The sequence below is a fragment of the Miniopterus natalensis genome, chromosome 2 (assembly GCF_054644295.1).
Source record: "Miniopterus natalensis isolate mMinNat1 chromosome 2, mMinNat1.hap1, whole genome shotgun sequence".
NCBI classification, from domain to species: Eukaryota; Metazoa; Chordata; class Mammalia; order Chiroptera; family Miniopteridae; genus Miniopterus; species Miniopterus natalensis.
Window position 1 is genome coordinate 71932761 of NC_142082.1, and position 20036 is coordinate 71952796.

Genomic DNA, 20036 nt, shown 5'->3' on the forward strand with positions numbered 1-20036 from the left:
CTGGACCCGCGAATCTGAAACAAACAAACTACCCTCCACGTCCCGGGGGACTCGGCCCCGAGTCTAACTCTCGGCTTTAATGGAACACGCAGGCCCGAGCTCGAGCGAGAACCAGGGGCTCCCGGTGACCCCCGCCCTCCCCCAGCGCGGAGGGCGCGGCCTCGGCTGCCCCGCGAAACAAAGCGCCGCCACTAGTTTGTCCCTGCGGCGTCTCGTAGGCGGCGCCCGCGCGCGGCGTCTCCCGCGGCCGCATAGCCATGGCGGCCTCCGGCGGCGTTGCCCCGGCCGGGGAGGGCCTCCGCCACGCCGAGTACTCGCCGCCCTCGACCCAACGGCCGGACGCGGAGATCGACCGGGGACTGGTGAGTCGTGCCGGCGCTCCCGCCCCCTCCGGCTCTTAGCCGCCCGCCAGAGCCCGGGACCCCCTCCCAGCGCCTGCCTCGCCTGGGTGGGTGCCTCCTTCCCCCGGACCCGCGCTCCCCGCGCTCATTCCCCGTCTTTGCCCCGCGGAGTTCCTCAGCCCCGACGCTGCGCGGTGCCTAGCGTTGAAACCCGGCGTGTGCGGAGCACGTCTGTCCCCGCAGGGGGCTTCCAGTCTCGGGGGCGCAGACCAGAAGAGGAGGCAGCTGAAGATAGGGCGCTGTACGCGCTGTAGGAGGGATTCTCTGCGTCACATAGGAGACCGCAGTCCGGGCTGGGGGCTGGGAGCTGGGGGGCCGGGGGGGCTGGGGGCTGGGCCCTGGGGGCGGGGGCTGGGGCCTGGGGGCTGGGAGGTGGGGCCTGGGGGCTGGGGGCTGGGCCCTGGGGCCGGGGCCGGGGGGCGGGGGGCGGGGGGCCTGGGGGCCTGGGGGCTGAGGCTGGGGCTGGGGGCTGGGAGCGAGTCCAGGGGAGGCTGCGTAGGGGAAGCAGTCAACACTGAGATCGAAGAACAGGGAGCAGTTCACTCCGCGAAGAGAAGAGGAAAAGTGTTTCAGGCACAAGTAATGCAGTATCTTCCAAATAGGCCAGAGAAAGGGGCCCAAGCTGGAAACTGCAAGTGGTTTATTCAGGCTGAAATGTAGAACCGCGAAAAGGAATCATCCAGTAGAAACAGTGTGAGTCACATGGATCTGTAAGTTTTCTGTAGCCATATTAAAAAAGGGAAAAGAAATAGGTGATTTAATTTTAATGGTGTATTTTATTTAATGCAGTATACCTACAATAGTATTTCAACGGGTGATCAACATAAAAATTGTTACTGTACACTGTCTTTGGAACCCAGTGTGTATTCTCAGTTGGGACTAGCCACACTTCAGGCGCTCAGAAGCCACATGTGGCCAGTGGCTACCTTATTGATCAGTGCAGTTCCCAAAGATAACTGGGGGCTAGAACATATGAAGCACCTGCTAAACCACATGTAAGAGTTGGGATATTTTGAGGGCAGTGGTGCCATTTTAATGAGTTTTAAGCGAACAAGTGATAGGGCCATTGTGAAGTTCTGTCAGGCTGTGTGTAAGAAGAATGAATCAGATGGGGAAAGTCCAGAAACATGGCTGTTTTATCCCTTTCCTACACCACATTCCCTGCTACTCCAGCCCACAGTGATATATCTTGCCTATTTAATGTCCAGTAGACCTTTCAAATTTGGGGGGATGCAGACAGTTCTTTGTTGTACAGGTTTGTCTCATACATTTTAGGACTTCCAGGATCAATAGTCCTCCATCCAAGTGTCTTACCTTCTACCCAAATTATTGTGACACCAGATTTTCAAAATGTCCCTAAAGGCCTGTTCTGCTTCTGTTGGGAACCATTGGTCCAAGTATTGACCACTGATGAGGTAGAAGATAGGAGAGTTGATGATGGTAACTTTGGGGAATTCGGAAGTACTGAAAGTGATGGGAAATTGACAAAGGGTAAGTGTTAAGAAAGAATAAATGACCAAGGTGTGGAACACATTCAATAATCTTTTTGAAAATAGTAGAAAATAAAATGTTTTTCAAGGAGTCAAAAATTTTTTTTCATACATTTTTTTAAAAAGATGCAATTTTAAGTTTTTGAAATATCTGCAGTAGATGTTAAATAACTTTTTCTCAAGTAAGCTTCTCTTTAGGAACTAAGACTTAATGTGTTTAAGAGGTTAAAAATAGAAAAATGTAGGCAAAAATACCCATGTAGTACCTTGAATAAAATAGTAACTTACAATTAATTGTTAATAATTAGAGGTCATGGTAAAACTTTGCTTTAGCAAAGCTGGTTCTCATAGAAAAGTAGGAAAGAAACTTTAAAGTTAAAAAGAGAATAGCATCAATTTTTAAAGCAATTTGAACAAAAATCACTGTGTATGAGTGGTAGCCTTTTAGTTTCTAGTACTTTCCTGAATAGTATAACTCCTAGTGTTATTAGGATAGTGCAGCAATTTTCAACTGGTGTGCTGCAAGAATTTTTAAAACATGCGATAACCTGACTACTTATGGGTACTGCTGACCTCTTTTTCCTTAGGTTGTCAAATAAAAAAATGACAACAGCCAGTACAACAACAATAGTTATTTGGTGTGAATGAATCAAAATTGTACCCTTTTTTTTTTTTTTGGTCAGATCGGCAAAAAATATATTTTCCAGTGTGCCGCAGAATTTTAGTAATTAGCTTATGTGTGCCATGAGGTGAAAAAGATTGAAAATTGCTGGGATAGTGCAGCGTATAAGAAAATTAGCCACACATGTTTCAGTATGAGAAAACCTAATAAATGAAGGCTAAAACCTATCAAACACATAATTATCAGTTACTCATTACTGAAAAAGACCACTTCTACTATTTTTCAATTCCAATTTGATTTAAAACATACCTGGAGGCTTCCCTTTGAAGAAATCACACATGGATTATGTATTGTATATCCATATTTTTAACTTTGTCGGTTTTTTTCCTTGCTGCTTTTTATATTGTAAATGGGGGCTAAAATGTAAGCATCAGGGATAGGAACTTTCTTTGCTGTCTGATTTCCAGCATTTATAATGGTGCTTGATATGTAGTAAGCATTCCAAAAAGAAATTGTTGAATGATAAATGTTATTCTGGAATGGGAAGGAATGAGAAGAACTATTCTTTCAGTGAATGGAGTTAATAAATTCAAAATACAAACTTCAGCTCATCTAAAATTAGCATTGTATCCTCTTGGCGGACATGCTCATTCTCTTACCTTGAATAATGCCATACTCAACTCCACTTCTCTTTTACCTCCAGCATTCAGTTCATCAGCCACTTATCCTGGTCTCTGTAATTTCCTTCTCCCTCCCTTCCCACTGTTACTCTCTTAGCCTTTATTATCTCTCCCCTGGCCTAATGTAGTAGCCTGTAAAAACTAGTCTTTTTGCTTTTGATATTTTACCCTTTTTAATCTCCACACTGCTATCAGTTATTTTTTTTTATAATTCAGACCTTACAATGGTACCATCCCTTTTTATAAATTTACTATGGTCCAAACTTTCCTCAGGGCACTATACTGGGCTTTTAATGAACTGACCCCCAAACGGTTTTGTACCTAGCCCTGTTTTCCATCCTTTACACTGTGCTATATTCTGTGTTGTGATTTATAGTTTTCTCCTCTATTTGAAACTGCCTGGCAAACTCATATTCATTTTTTGAAAAATATGTTTTTGATTTTTTTAGAGAGAGAAAGGGAGAGGGGGAGAGAGAAAAATCATTTTGTTGCCTCCTGCACTCACTCCGATTGGGGATCAAACCCGAAACCTGGGCATGTGCACTGACCTGGAATTAACGAGCCACTTTTTGGTGCATGGGAGGATGCCCAACTGAGACATACTGGCCAGGGCTCCTATTCATTTTTTAAGGTTCAGCTTATTGATAGAGGAAGTCTTCCCTGACTTCAGTTCCCTTTCCCTAGTAGAATTAAGTGATTTTAGCCTATGTATTTCTTTAGAAATTGATACAGTTTTTAAAATTATAATATTTCTTGTAATGTATCAACATTATATTTGCGCAGGAATCTCGAACCTCGGTTGTGAAATCTTTAAGGCAAGAAATTTTATCTGCTGTGATTAACATCATAATTGACACATGGTAGTCACTTAATTGTTTATTAAATAAACAGCTATTAGCTTTTATTACTATTGAGTAACTTAATTAAAAAATCTTGGCTGTTTGGTTCTAACATATTGATGCATATTTATGTTAGTCTCTGAGGGAGCACAATAATCTGTGTCTGTCTGTCTCACTGCTCTCTCTGTAGAACTTGGCATAAGGCCTGGTGTCTGCTAAATAATGTTTGTATATTTATATGGAAAGTTATAAATGCTATAAATAAATGTTTGTTGAGTGGGTGAGTAGTCTCCATCTTTCCTTTCCATTACAATGACTACTTCCCTTTTAGAGGCAGAAGAATAATTCTTTTCCTGGTTAATTTCCCTCTGGTATAACTGTTGTCTATCTTGAACTTAAATGTTGCCGTCTCAAGATAGAAGTTTTAGCATTTTATAACATTTTCAGGCAATTTATATTTATCTGAAAAGTTATTTATGGCTTATGCTGTTTTGGAAGAATAAAATGCCTTAGGGAATTTGTAAACAGTTTTGATGCCTTTTTTTCCCCCCTCGGCAGTAGCAGCTATGATAGAGTAGACTGTTTTACCAGTTTTCAGAAATTCTTTGATTTATGGTAGTGGAACATTTAAAGCAGTTTTTTTATTGTTTTGTTTTGTTTTTTTCCTGGTGGATATTTGAAACTAGGTGGTGATTAACAGGTACCTGACTTGGCCCACTTGTTGATTTGCTGGCATTATTTAAAAGATTGTCATTTCAATTCAGTTTGTTTGTTTGTTTTTAACACCAAATACATGGAAGCTATATACTAGATGTGTTTGGGGAGGATAAGAATAAACCAGGATTTCCACCCTCAAGGACAGAGGTCTGCAAACTTATTTTGTGAAGAGCTAAAATATTTTAGACTTTGCAGGCCAAATGCCCCCTGTCACACTACTGAACTCTGCCAGTGCAGAATGAAAGCAACCATAGGCAATACATAAATGTGGCTGTGTTCCAATAAAACTTTATTTACAAAAATAGTTGAGAGGGGCAGGTGCCTGTGGGTCATGTTTGCCAACCCCTGTTCTAGAAGACAAATTGGATCAAATTTAAACATACAATTCAAGATCAACTTCATTAAGTGCTATCACTTATTTGTTCATTTAACACGTGCTTACAGTGTCTCACTTTATTAGGTTAGGTACTGAGGCTAAGTTCTGTAGTAGACGAAAAGATGAATCAAACATGGCTTTTGTCTTCAAGGGACTTGAAAAATAAGAGAAGCCAGAAAAAGAGAAAAACAAGTTTTTCTAAAATGTAAGTTATATCGAAGAAAAAAAATAAGGAAAAGTAGGTTGGGATGAGACTCTCAGTAGCGCTGAATGACAGGTTCAGGAGTGTGGATCATATCTGTAGGCAGTTGAAGTTTTGCAGGGGCTGTGTGTCAGTGGAGGGTTTCAGGAAGGGTAAGCCTAGAGCAGTGTTTAGGAAGCCTAGGAGGGGAGAGGATGGAGAAGCAGAAGCAGGCAAGACCATTCAAGAATGTGGGCAGTACTCTGGGAGTCCAGAGGAGGAAATGATGGCGGCAATCACAGTGACGGTAGCTAAATTGTTTTGTGCCAGGTGTTAAGCTAATGCTTTAAATGCGTGAATTCATTTAGTCTGTGTAATAATCCTGTGAGGTATAATCCTCACTTATAAATTAATCAGTTGAGGGTTAAAACAATGAAATAATTTGCCCAAGGTCACACAGTTGGTGCCTGAATGAACCCCAAGGTATTCTGCTTTCTTTGCCTTGTGTTCTTAATCAGAATATTTCTCTATTTCTTTTCCCTTCTATTTTTATGTGTCAAAGTCTAACCAGGAAAACAGACATAAGTTATATGAAACAAACGTAATGCAGAGAATTTGCTTTATCGGTAATGGAGTTGTTGAGAAGCCAAACAGCTGCGAGGCAGTCCAGAGGTTGAGAAAGCAAGAAGCCACTAGCATTCCTAGGGCTGGAGGGCTAAAACAAAGAATTCGTGTTTTCAAAACCACTCCAGTTAACTGAGTTCTGTCCAGAGGGAGTGGGAGCCACAGAGACACTGCTGCCGCTGGAGCTTCTTCTCCAGACAGAGGAAAAGGAAGAAACTACCCGCTCTCCCTCTTTTTTTTGTTTTTTTTTTTTTTGTTTAAAACATATCTTTATTGATTTCAGAGAGAGAGAGAAATATCAATGATGAGAGAGTCATTGATCGGCTGCCTAGCCCGCACCCCGGGCATGTGCCCTGACCGGGAATTGAACCTCAATTGCCTGGATCTTAGGTCAATGCTCAACCACTGAGCCACGTCCGGCCGGGCTGCTCTCCCTCTTTTTACCCTCCCATCCTTCACAATTGCATCTCATTGGTCAGACTCAACTGACACCAGAGCCTGCAGGACTCAGGTCTCATTCTAGCAGGTCAGAGTAGGGAAAGCCAGGAAATGGATCCATGAATGCAGACCGGTCTGCTACCAACACACTTTATCTTCAGCTGTAAGGTGATTTGAATTCCACAGATGTTGAGAAATTCGAAAGCATAGGCTCTTAAAAGCAGTGTTACAGAGCACTGTTGTGAATGGTGGGCATTCCCTTAGCCCACAAAAGTCTATTTAGCCCACAGGGTAAGAGAAACAGTATTTTTTTCATGGAACTCCATTTTCACTGTCTTATGCTCTTTGAATATTATTTTAATGCCGTTAGGGATTAATTAAACATTGTTAGCTCTCATGAAAATCTGATCACCATGTGTAACATTGTTTTCCTTTTAAATAGACTTTGTAAAAAACAAACAAACAACAGTTTTAGATTTACAAAAAAAGTGAGATAACCCAGAGTCCTCACATACCACACACTCAGTTTCCCCTACCAACATCTTGTGTTAGGGGGGTACATTTGTTACATTTAATGAACCAATATTGATGCATTATTATTAACCAAAGGCCATACTTTATTCAGTCTTAGATTTTACCTAACATCCTTTAATGTTTCAGGATCCTATCCATATTCTCTTTAGTTTTCATGTTTCTTTTGGCTCATTGCCTGTGACAGTTTCTCAGACTTGTCTTGTTTTTGATGACTTTGACAGATTTGAGGAGTACTCAGAATTCTACTCAGGTGGGGGATGCCTCTCTATTGAAATTTGTCATCTGTTCTTCTCACAGTCAGACAGGTTATGGGTTTTTGGGAGGAAAACCAGAGAGTAAATTGCCATTTTAATCATATCATATATAAAGTACATATTATAAAACATGATTTATCACTGTTTATGTTGACCTTGACCCATTCTGATGAAGTGTTTGTCAGCTTTCTCCACTGTAAGGGTGCTCTCTTTTCCTCCTTTCCATACTGTTATTTCGGAAAGGAAGGTAGTATGTATGGTGCACCGTTAGGAGTGGGGAGCCATGATGCCCCTTCCTGACAGTGGAGTCCATAAAATTATTTGAGTAGTTCTGCCTGGGAGAATGTGTCTTCTCCCCCATTTACTCATTTATATCAGTCTAGATCAATGGTATTTATTTTATACTTTCATCTGTAATCTAGTACTACTTTTTGGTGCTCAAATTGTTCCATTGGGAACTCTTTTAGTTGGCTTCTGTGTACCCTTTACATCCCACCATTATTATTGTGGATCTTTTTTAGTACTTCCTTACTTCCAGCACTTACAAGGTGCTGTAGCTCATTTTATATATTTCTTGCCCCCAGTTCTAGAATCAGCCATCTCTATAAGAAGCCTTTTGTGTATAATATTTTATCTCATGGGAAACTTCATTCTGGGTCACAACTCTGGATCCAAATCCATTTTTATCCTCTTACCCAACTCTTTCTTAGTTTTCTTATCTTCCCCCTGTACAGCTAATGAGGTATGAGTGTAAAAGATTTCTTTGTCTTGGAATGAGTGTTTGCTGCTTTCAGTCCACCAGGAAAAGTGCAATTACCTCTGCAGCTTCAGTGAAGTGCCTTTTTGGCTTGATTAGTTTTGGCTTTATTTTTGTTTTTCAATATCTGCTGTTAGGGACTGCTAGTGGAGGGTGCTAGGGGATTGTGAAAGGAGGGAGAGACTCATCAATCTTCCTATTTAGGCATACCTCAGAGATATAGCGGGTTTAGGTCTGGACCACTGTAATAAAGCAAGTATCGCAATAAAGCTAGTCATATTTTGGTGGTGGAGGGTCTTGCCTTCAATTTGTAAAAAAAACCCATAACCTCTGCGAAGTGCAATAAAGTGAAGCACAGTAAAATGAGGTATGCCTGTATTCATACTTTCAAGTTTGAATTTCAGTATGGGTTAGTAAACAGAAGAGCCTATCTCCAGGTCTAACGTAAAATATTATTGCATATTCCTCTAAATGATTAAGTGTGATCCTCCAGAGAGTAATTTTCACTTCCTTTTGGAATACATAGAATTTAACGGCCACCACCACAACTGAAAAAAAAAAATGGTTTTGTAGAGCAGATATATAGAAGTGAAGGGAAGAGAATTAAACCAAGAGTGAAAACCATTTGCAGAAGGTACTGTAAGATCATCCCCCTTACCGAAATATTGCCTAGCTACAATGATGGTAAAGTTTTATTCACCGAGAACTTTACTGCTTTATAGAACTTAAAACATTTCTAAACATATTGTATGGTTTTTGTAAAGTATTTTAAGTAGAAGCTTTAATAAGTGCAATGAGTTGATACCTAATCTGTTATTCCCTTTAACCGATTAGGGGTAAGCATTTCATCTTTTCTCTCTATTCTAAAAAACTTGTATTCTATTCAGAAACAGTTGGAATATCATGCAGTTTAGAATTGTTGACTCATTCTTATTTTTAAGTGTCAACAGATCTATTTCTAGCACTAAATTTATCGACTGTATTTTATCAGTGTGATGAGATTTTTTGACTGTGAGATTTTGTAAAGGATTATTTTGGGCCATGTAGTACAAATTCACTTTTGGCCAGTACAAGTGTTTTTCTGTGCTTTTTTTGCCTTAAAACAGTTTCCCAATCTTTCAAATATAAGGTCTTTTATAAGGTGAAAGTTTTCATAATTGTCTCCTGCCCCATAATACCAGTACTATTTTCTATTTTTATTCATTGAATATATAAAAATAAGATAAAAATTAAAAATATGCATGAATATATTGAGTTCATGATGTACAAGCAAATAGTTAAGGAGGAAGTGAGCCAACATTGAGTGAATGTCTGTTGTGTACCAGACACTGTGATATTTTCCCATTTCTCATAACAGCCCTGTGAAGTTAGATGTTACTTTTCACCATTTTACATATAAGAAAACTGAGGATCGAAGAGGTTAATTGTCTGAAGGTCATACAGCTATTACGTAGCAGGACTAGGATAGGAAACCAATTTTGACTCCAAAAATTGTTAACTTTTTAACTGGACCATATTGCTGCTCCATCATTTAGATATCAGAAATTGATGAACTGCAACTTAAAGACATGGTTTATAGTCTTAGTTTTTGTGGTAATTTTCAGAGTCTTCAGCTGCTTCAAGATATGTTTAAAAATTCTTAAACTTCAAAGCAGAGTTAATTTTATTTTACCTTAACTCAAAAAGGAAGGAAAGAATACTGCTAATGAAATTAAAGCTGTAAGCATTACCATTCTAAGAAATTGCTGCCTTGAAGTAAAATAGGCTTTTGTAAGAGAGTAAAAGTAGCTTTCAGAAAATGGGATGATTTCCCAAGCAAGAAGAATTAGCAAAGCTACAAAGTGTTGCGGCTAAGGTGTACAGCAGATGTAGGCCAAGAGAGTTTAAAGGATGCTTGCTAAGGACTTCAAAGTCAGTATGATAAAAGTCTGTAAGAGTACATGATAGGGAGGAGGCTAGCTAGAGATGCAGCCAGATCATTTTTATGATCAGGGTACGAGGATGAAAAGGGGGATACCAAAGATCAGTGCATTTGTTTTCATGGAAGAGTTCCAGGAAGTATTTGTTTTTAAAGTTTATTTTAAGGTAGGCAGGTCAGAAATTTTTCTGACTTAAGAAGTTAAAAATTTTTGCCCTGCTGAGCATGGCTCAGTGGTTGAGTGTCGACCTAGGATCCAGGTGATCGGGGTTCGATTCCCAGTTAGGGCACATGCCCAGGTTGCGGGCTTGATCAATGACTCTCATCATTGATGTTTCTCTCTCTCTCTCCCTCTCCTTTCCTCTCTCTGAAATCAATAAAGATATATTCTTATAAAAAAAAAAAAAGTTAAAAATTTTTAAGCCGCTTTGACCAGGTAGGATCTTCCCAAGATTTTTCTCATAACCTTTATTTTTCTGATTATTGTTGTTGTTACTCCTCACTCGAGGAGATTTTTTCGTTGACTTTTAGAGAGAGAGGGAGGGAAGGACAAGAGAGAAACAGACAGAGAGACATCAATGTGAGACACACATCCATTGGTTGCCTCCTGCACAAGTCCTTACCAAGGCGGAGGATCGAACCTGCAACCCAGGTACATGCACTTGACCAGGAATCGAACCCATGACCCTTTGGTGCTCAGGCTGATACTCTAACCACTGAGCACACAGGTCAGGGCTTCTCCTGGTTTTATTATTATTAATTTATTTTTCATTATTTTTTTATATATTTTATTGATTTCAGAGAGAGGAAGGGAGAGGGGGAGAGAGAGATAGAAACATCAATGATGAGAGTCATTGATTGGCTGCCTCCTATTGAGGACTGAGCCTGCAACCCAGGCATGTACCCTGACTGGGAATGGAACCATGATCCCCTGGATCATAGGTCGATCCTCAGCTGGGGAAGCGCTTCTCCTGATTTTAAAAGAAACAATTGTATGATAATACCATATAGTAATTGTAATAGCTACAATTTATTAAATGTTTACCACATGTAAAATACTAGGTGATGTGTATGAATGTCCTAAATTATAAAAATTCATACCAACTTGAGGAAGTAGGCATTGTTTATTATTCTCATTTTACAGATAAGGAAACACTAGTATAGAGGTTAAGTAACTTGGTCAAGGTCATGGAGCTGACAAGTAGAGAGCAAAATTTCAAGCCATATTTCTTTGATATGTAATCCAAAGATGTTCTATTGATAAAAGGTAGGTACTAAGAATATGTAATTACTGTTAACATTTTAGTTTATATCATTTTGGGGTTTTTTCCTGTATATGTGCTATATTTTGTTATAATATGCCTTTATTCTCTATTTAACATATTTCTGTAAACATTCTTCAGTATATTATTTGTCAATGTATATTTCAGATATGTCCTAATTTATTTACTTATTTCCTTACTTTTGGCTATTCAAATTGTTTTCAGTATATTACAAATAATACAGTGATGATACTCTCATGTATAAGTTGATGCACCTCTCTGATTATTTTGCTAGGATAATTTTTTTAAATTGTAGTTATATCAGCGGCTTACTAAATGAATGCAGAACAGTACTTAAAAGATTATTCTTAAGAAATCACTGTGTATAGCAAGGATTTAAGTTTGGAGAATTTTTAAATTAGAGAGTGGAGAAATACTCATTTGTCATAAGTCTAAGAGTTTTGTTTCTTACTATTTCGCATTTGGTTTTGTTTTGCTTTGTTTTTATTTTGCCTTCCTATTTACTCTCTAGTCTTGCTGTAGAAATGAATGCTTGCCTGCGGTTTAAATAAATCAAGTGACTTTGAAGTGGAGCAAATACAAATTAGTTAGCTTTGCCTTTCCTTTTTACTTAATTTAAGGTTTTCATGGGAATTGGTGTTTTGAAAGAAGGTTAAATGTTTTTGTTTTTGACAATGGAATAATAATGGTAAGCGCCAGGTACAATAATGTGGATTGGTTCAGTTTAGATACGAAAATCTGTGAAAGTCATGTCAGCTTGTCTTGAAAATTTTAGAGACGGGTAATTTTAAAAATTCCCTTCCTAAAATCACTTTTTAATTTCTGACAACTTTTCTTGACTATAAATTCCCCTCCCCTCCTTTTGATCTGCATGTGTAGTAGTACCTCTCCCAAATTCTGATTTGCCTGCAGTCTTTCTTGTTTTCTTTTTTCCACTTGCTGTTGTTTAAATTCAAACAGCTTTTCTAGAAATTGAATCAAATAATAAGACAGCATAAAACACTGAATTCAGCAGAAAGTGATTTGCTTGTGATTAACCCTTAAGAACTGAGTCACTGCAAGATAAAGAATATATATATATTTTAATTTATCTTTATTGTTGAGAGTATTACAGGTGTCACATTTTTTCCCCCCAATTGACCCCCTCCACTTTGCTTCCACCCCCTCCCCAGGCGTTCACCCCATTATTAACTGTGTCCATGGGTTATGCATATATGCATATAACTTCTTTGGTTAATCTCTTCCCACCCTCCACCCCCCTTCCCTCTTTCCTCTGAAATATGATCGTCTGTTGCATGCGTCAGTGTCTTTGGATTTATTTAGTTCGTCACATTCTTTTGTTCATTAGCTGTTTCTTAAAGAAGACCCTTCAACATTTCCTGTAGTGCTGGTCTGGTGGTGATGAACTCCTTTAGCTTTTTCTTATCTGTGAAGCTCTTTATTTGACCTTCAATTTTAAATGATAGCTTTGCTGGTAGAGCAGACTTGGTTGTAGTTCCATGTTTTTCATCACTTTGAATATTTCTTGCCACTCTCTTCTGGCCTGCAAGGTTTCTGTTGAGAAATCAGCTGACAGTCGTATGGGGGCTCCCTTGTAGGTAACTAACTGCTTTTCTCTTGCTGCTTTTAAGATTCTCTCTTTGTCTTTAAACTTTGGCATTTTAATTATAATGTGTTTTGGTGTGGGCCTCTTTGGGTTCCTCTTCTTTGGGACCCTCTGTGCTTCCTGGACTTGCAAGTCTATTTCTTTCCCCAGATAGGGGAAGTTTTTTGTAATTATTTTTTCAAATAGATTTTCAGTTTCTTGCTCTCTTTCTTCCCCTTCTGGCACCTCAATAATACGAATGTTGGTCCTCTTGAAGTTGTCCCAGAGGCTCCTTATACTGTTTTCATATTTCTGGATTCTTTTTTCTTTTTGTTCTTCTGGTTGGGTGTTTTTTTGTTTCCTCATGTTCCAAATTGTTGATTTGATTCTCAGTGTCCTCTACTCTACTGTTGATTCCATGTAAATTATTCTTTTTTTTTTTTTTAAATATATCTTTATTGATTTCAGAGAGAGGAAAGGAGAGGGAGAGAGAGAGAGATAGAAACATCAATGATGAGAGAGTCATTGATCAGCTGCAGCCCACAGCCTGGGCATGTGCCCTGACCGGGAATCGAACCCTGATCGCCTGGATCCTAGGTCGACGCTTAACCGCTGAGCCACACCCGGCCGGGCAAAATTATTCTTCATTTTAGTTCCTGTAGCCTTCATTTCAAATTGGTACTTTATTATGTTATCGATTTCCTCAGTTATTTCCCTAATAATCTGCTTAAACATCCTTATAAACAAAATTCTCAACTCTGTATCTGTTAGCTGGCTTGGATCTATTTCATTTAGTTCCTCTTATAGAGATTTCTTCTGTTCTTTCCTTTATGACATGTTTCTTTGCCTCCACATTTTGGCTGCTTCCAGGTGTTTGTTTATATGTATTAGGAAGAGCTGCTATGTCTCCTGGAATTTGTAGAGTGGCTTTGTGTAGTAGGTGTCTTGTAGGGTCCAGTGGCTCACCCTCCCCAGTCACCTGAGCTGGGCCTTCTAGGTGCTCCCCTGTGTGGGCTGTGTGCACTGTCCTGTTGTAGTTGAGCCTTGGTTGCTGTCGGCGTCCCTGGGAGGAGTTGACTCCCAGGCCCATCAGCTGTGAGGACCAGCTACAATTACAGCCAAAGAGCTGCTGTGCTGCCCCTGTGGAGCAGGATTTACTTCAGTGGAGCTTTGGTGTTCACCAAGTGCGCCCCTTGAGTGTGTCACTCATGGATGTGGTAGGGTTGTAATCCAGCGTGGTCAAGTCTGACCACCAAGTGCACTGTCTCTGGGGCCTCCCTGGAGGTGCAAAGTCAGCCTGTGCCAGTGCCTTGCCCAGGGCCACCCAGCATGAGCTACACAGCAACCCGTAGTTGGCTGCTACTTGTGCTGGGCTTGGAGGTGTCCAGGAGAGGCCAAGCTATGAGCCAATGCAGGCTGCCGCTAGTGCCGGGCCTGGGGCCGCTTATCAAGCCATATGGGGCACGCTGCTGCTTGTTTGAGAGATTTTAGGAAAGTCCTAAGCATGAGGCTCGAGAGGCCACTTGCATAGAAAAGCCACTGGAAATGGCCTGGATGAGCTTGCAGGTGGGGAGGGGTGGGGCCTCTGGGAATCATGGGGCGGGGCCAAAGGTGTGAGTCAGGTTCTGGCGATTCAAATATGGCGCCTGCCTGCCGGCTGTGTGCGGGGAGGAGTCACCAAAGGAACAGTGGCCTCTGCCAGCTCTTCTGCCTGGGACAAAGCCGCCCCTCCACCTCTCGCCCCAATTTCGGGCAAGTTAGTTCCCCCCTGAGTGTCCCAAGTTCCTTTCAAGCTGCTGCTGGGCGCTGGGGCTCAGAGGGAGCGCGTCTGAGTGAGTCCATGCGCAGCCCTTTAAGAGGAAAGCCTGGGGCTCCCGCAGCCTCTGGGACCCTCTGCCACAGTCCCCGCTGGTTTCACAGCCCGGAGTTGTGGGGCCATCTCTTCCCGGCCCTGGAGCCCTGGGCTGGGGGCCTGCTGTGGGGCCGGGACCCCTCCCTCCTCCGGGAAACCTCCACCACCAAGATTCCCTCCCCGGTTTCAACCACAGCACTGGGTGTGGGTCCACGGCGTGTCTCTGATTCAGTCCTGATCCCCCTGCTTCTCTGCCCCTCCTACTGGTCTCAGTGCTTCTTTAGTTCCCTGGTTGTAGGGCTTCTGTTCAGCCAGATTTCGGGGGGTTCTGAGTGATGGTTGTTCTGTATTTTAGTTGTAATTTTGATGTGATTGTGGGAGGCAGCAGGTGCAGCTGTTACCTACACTGCCATCTTGTTTCTCTCATCAAGAATATTTTTTGAGACAACCCACTCATTCTTCTTTTCCACTTAGATGAGACCTTTTTTTAAGAAAATGCTGTGCTTGGGTTTTTATTTATCATCTCATAATGGCATGTTTTTAGAAAAAGAAGCCCAAAAGAGAGCTTATGACATACCTTCTACCCCCCAGTCCTCTCATAGTCTTTCCTTTCAGCAAAAGTCAACTCCATTAAGACTGTAACTTTGGGCCCGGCTGGGCGTGGCTCAGTGGTTGAGCATTGACCTAGGATCCAGGTGATCGGGGTTCGATTCCCGGTCACGGCACACGCCCGGGTTGTGGGCTCAATGACTCTCTCATCATTGATGTTTCTATCTCTCTCTCTCCCTCTCCTTTCCTCTCTTTGAAATCAATAAAGATATATTTTAAAAAACAAAAAAGCCCCACAGTAACTCTGGCATCCTTCTTCTCCCCCAGCTTTATTGAGGTATAATTGACAGACAAACATTTTATGTATTTAAGGTACACAATGTGATTTGATATATATGCAAATTGTGAAATGATTACCATAGTCGAGCTAATTAACACATTCATCACCTCAGTTACTTTGTGTGTGTGTGTGTGTTTGCATGTGGTTAGATCACTTAAGATCTACTCTCAGCAAATTTCAAACATAAAACTTATAAAGTTGACCAACATCATCCTATTTCTCCTACCCAGCCCCTGGCAACCGCCATTCCACTCTGTTTCTATGAGTTTCACTGTATTTTACATTTTATCTATTCATCTATTAATGAACACCAATATTTCTCTTTTTCCTATACCTCGTATCTAATCTCTCAACAAATGTTGTTGACTTGTTCAGAATATATCTAGAATCTGATCACTTTTCCCCATCTCCATCACTAATCACTTTGGTCCAAACTACTATTATCTCTTTCTTGGATTATTTTATTAGATTCCTAACTCACTTCCATGCGTCTGCCTTTGACATATTCTCAGTGTGACAACTAGGGATCATTTTAGAATTCTAAATAAGAGCATGTTAAGCCTCTGCTCAAAACAGTAATGTCTCATTTCACTCAGAGAAAAAGCTAAAGTTCTTATATTGACTCCTACCTCCAGACATGGTCTGCTCCCCTTGTTACCTTTCTGACCTCATTTCCTGTTATTTATGTACCTCTTCTCACATTCTGCTCTATGCACACTAGCCTCCTGGCTATTCCCAGGTTCACCACATGCACCCTGCCTTAGGGCCTTCAAACTTGTTTCCTCTGCCTGCAATGATTTTTCCTTAGATATTGATGTGGCTTCATTTTCTTGTTTGTTTCCTTGTTTTTTTCAAAAGGCACCTTTTCAGTGAAGCTTTCCCTGCTCACTCTGTGAATTTGCCACTCTCATCATACTTCCTTTACTTGCTTAATTTTTCTACAAAACTCACTCTCTGTTGTATATTTTCCTTACCTACATTGTTTTCTGTCTCATGTTAAAATGTAGCTTCACAAGGATAGGGATTTTGTCTGATATATTTCCAGGACTTAGAATTGTGATTGGCATATAGACATTTACTGAGTGTTTATTGAAATCAGTCAACCAATCAGAAATAGGAGATAGTGTCCAAATGGCTACTTGATAAATTGCCTAACTTTTTCATTGGGAGTTTCTTTATGTTTGTTTAGCACATCAATTATTCCTTTAGCTTTCATTCTGTGGATTATCTTTGTTTTATTTTTATGATAAAATTTATGTGACACAAAGCCCTTAACATCATTGTCTTTGTCTTCCATGAGACTTTTGTATATATTTACCCTGGTCCAGAGTATTTTGAGGCATGATTACATGTTAGTCTCTTAATTAAGTTTGACTATCGTTATCCATTATATTTTCTCATTTCAAAACATAATTTCAATTATTAGCATACACCAACATAGTACACAGGGGCATCTGCTTGGTAGGGAAGCTTTTTGAGACTGTTTTTATTCCATTACACAAACTTTTTGAAAACACACTGTGTGCCAGGTACTTTGCTAGATTTTGGAAATCCAAAGAGAGAAACACAGCCCCTACCTCCAGAAGCTCACATTTTAGAAGGGGTTTAAAGTAGATAAACCATTATTAAATAATATGCTATGTCTATTAATAGAGAGGTATGCAAAGTACTAAGGGGCACTGAAGAGTTTTACCTAGGTGAGGAAGTGGGCAGGGAATGCTTTACTGAGAGATGACCTTGAAGCTGTTTCTTGATGAGTAAGTAGGGATTTCCTAGGAGGACCTAGCAGAGTGAACAGAAAGGAGTAAGAGTTTGAAGATGTGTGACCAAAGAAAGTGAAACTGGACACAGTGGGTCCGGGCTGCCTGTCACTACTTCAGCCATTAAGCAGAGACAAGGTTGAATCATATTTGAGCATTTATTCCATTATTGCAGGCAAAATGGGAGAGCAGTGGGATTGTCCACATAAAATCTGCTCTGCTCTTCCCTTATTACTTGGCTGGTTATATAAGGCTGCATGCAAGGGGGGAGGGGAGGAGGGAAGGGAGAAGATGGCTTCAGGGTCTGTGGTCTTGTGTGTCTCCTTCCAAGATCTTGAAGTCCCATTGATTTTCAATGGTGTTAAAACCCATTTCGGCCAGTTCCTGAGACCTGAGAGTAGTCAGCATTCCTGAGGCAAACTCCTGGAGGGGTGTGTGTCAGACTCCAGGCACAGCAACCAAATCAAACTGCATCCTGTCATTTGTTCTCAAAATGCATTTTCTTTCCTGAGCAGTGGATCCATCCATGCCCCAAGGTGTCTCATTTTTTTATAGCTCTGTTTTTCTTCCTGCAGCACATCCTCCAGTTTCTCAGGGTCTGTAGGAAACCTTCTTATCTATAGTTAGTAAGATGAATAATCGTTAAACAACTATAGTTCCTATTCCTCTTAGGTGCCCTCCCCTTTTTCACAGTCATGATTAACAGAGTATGGTCAACATCTTTGCCCCCAATAAAAGGACTAGCATAGAGTATCTGCCATGTTTAGACAGTGTGCTGGTTATTTTTATAACCTCATCTCATAAATCATTATGAGCATCTTACAACACAGATATTCACATTGCCGATTTGTAGATGAGGAAATGGGCCCAGACAGATCAGCTCAGGGTCACAGCTGGTAAATGTTAGGTTGGAATTGGAGCCCTAGCTTGATTAACTTTGAAGCCCATGGACTTCACCCCTCCCAATGTAGCACCCCTCTTCATACATGCAAGGGTGTAGAGGTGGAAGATTGAAGGGAGTTCATGCTTGCTGCATGGATGGAAAACACGAAGGCTTGTGAAAAAAGTGAAGGTTTAAGATACTAAGGGCAAAAAAAGAAAGAGGAAGATGATGATATGGAGCAGAGTTGATGGCCCAGCAGACGCCAGGGACCATACTTAAGTAATAATGCTCTTTGGTGTGGATATAAGACTTCAGCCATAGTTAGTGGTCTTGGAAAAGGATCTTCTATAGTAACTCTCCCACCATTTTGAAACCAACCAATGATTTTATTGAGAATTTACCCTTAGCTGATTGCTGTAGTACTATTATGCATATGCCTGGAAATATTTAAATCTAAATTATTCATGCATTGTGTATGGTCAAAGGGAATGCAGTGAAAACTATGCTTTTTGGCCATTTTGACATATAATCTAAAGTTATGCATTTTTAAAAACTTAAATATTTTTTATCAGTATCACATAAATTTGTTAGGCACATTTATATCATTGTTTTTCACGGTGACCATGATGCTATTGTTAAAAACTGAATTTACAAATTTGGTGTAAATACAGTGTTTTCTGTTTTCCTTATATAGACCACTGTTCCCAAACTCCAGTCTGGAGCAATTGTAAAAGAATTTATTGGTAGAATTTTTAACTGGTTTGTGACTGACTTTTTTTTTTTTTTTAGGTATATATGTGCACATATTTCTAGAAAGATCAGCTTGTTCTAAGTATGTGCTAGCCCAATTTTGTACAGCACACACACTATAAATATATGAATTTATTTGGATTTTCTGTAGGCTTAGAAAATGTTAGCAATTTTTCTAACCCATATACATCTGACTCTTCAAAGAAAATGTTTCAAAATTAAAACTTGCCCAAGGCAGTCTTGTAAATATTTTAAAAAAGAAAAGACCAAAGAAAAGCACCTTATATAACATCCACATTTACCATTCATTATCTCCTACATGTGTGTGACACATCCGGAAGTTTTAGCTTAGGCAGTATACGGATGTATACATACCTTTCTTTTTAAATCACACTGCCTGATTTTATTCAGCACACATTCTAATTTTTCTGAGTCAAAGAAATCACAGCATTTCTCTACTTTCTGTAAATTCACAGATGCATCATGATGCCAGTCTAGTTGCTTGAGCAATTTTAGACATTTAACCTGGTTATTGCCTAGTTGGTAGAAAATGACTGTATTTGTGGTACTAACACTATGCCTGATTCACCATTTTGCTTTTAAATTGCCTTTCCAATGTCATTTTTGTCATCCTGTTACTGGCAATTTAGATTTAAAGCATCATTGTTTAAAAAACATTCCAAATAAAAATTGAAGTACATCTTTGTGCTTGCCACTGAATCAAATATTGTGTTGCATATATGAAAGTAAAAAAATAGATCCTTTAGTCTGAGGATACAATACTGAAGTTTAAGTAAATGTGAAATAGCATATGTGACATTTTTTCAACAGAAGTAAAATAAGAGATGTTGATAGAATTCTCTGTTAATTCATTTGGCTATGCCAAATGAACCATGGGCTATTTAAAAGCCCCACTGTGTTTTAAATGTTATTTCGCTTTTAAAAAATTAAAAATTCAAGTAAAAGTTAGGTCAAGAGTTCTGTGTGAACTAGTTGCTCAGATTTGAGATTGACATATGGTACTGCCTATTTCCTACATTTGCAGTTAGTTTCTTTTCTCTGTTTGGGTCATTGACAAATGTGTAAGGTTGGGGGAACTTGTGTTAGAACTCTCTAAATTTGTTTCTGAAAAAAGTAAAACCATAAACCAATCACTTTTTAGTGAATGAAAAAATGTTAGGTAGTAGATACTTATTTTTTTCT

General features: G+C 40.0%; 1 protein-coding gene across 1 annotated transcript in view; it reads left to right on the forward strand.

Annotated features, from left to right (window-relative positions):
• Positions 1-240: 240 nt before the first annotated feature.
• Positions 241-20036, forward strand: part of DNAJC15 (DnaJ heat shock protein family (Hsp40) member C15) — a 61054-nt gene continuing 41258 nt past the window's right edge. The window contains exon 1 of the mRNA XM_087814318.1: positions 241-362. Within this exon, the coding sequence (XP_087670444.1) occupies positions 258-362 (105 nt within the window). The 5' untranslated portion in view covers positions 241-257. The remainder of the gene's footprint in view (positions 363-20036) is intronic.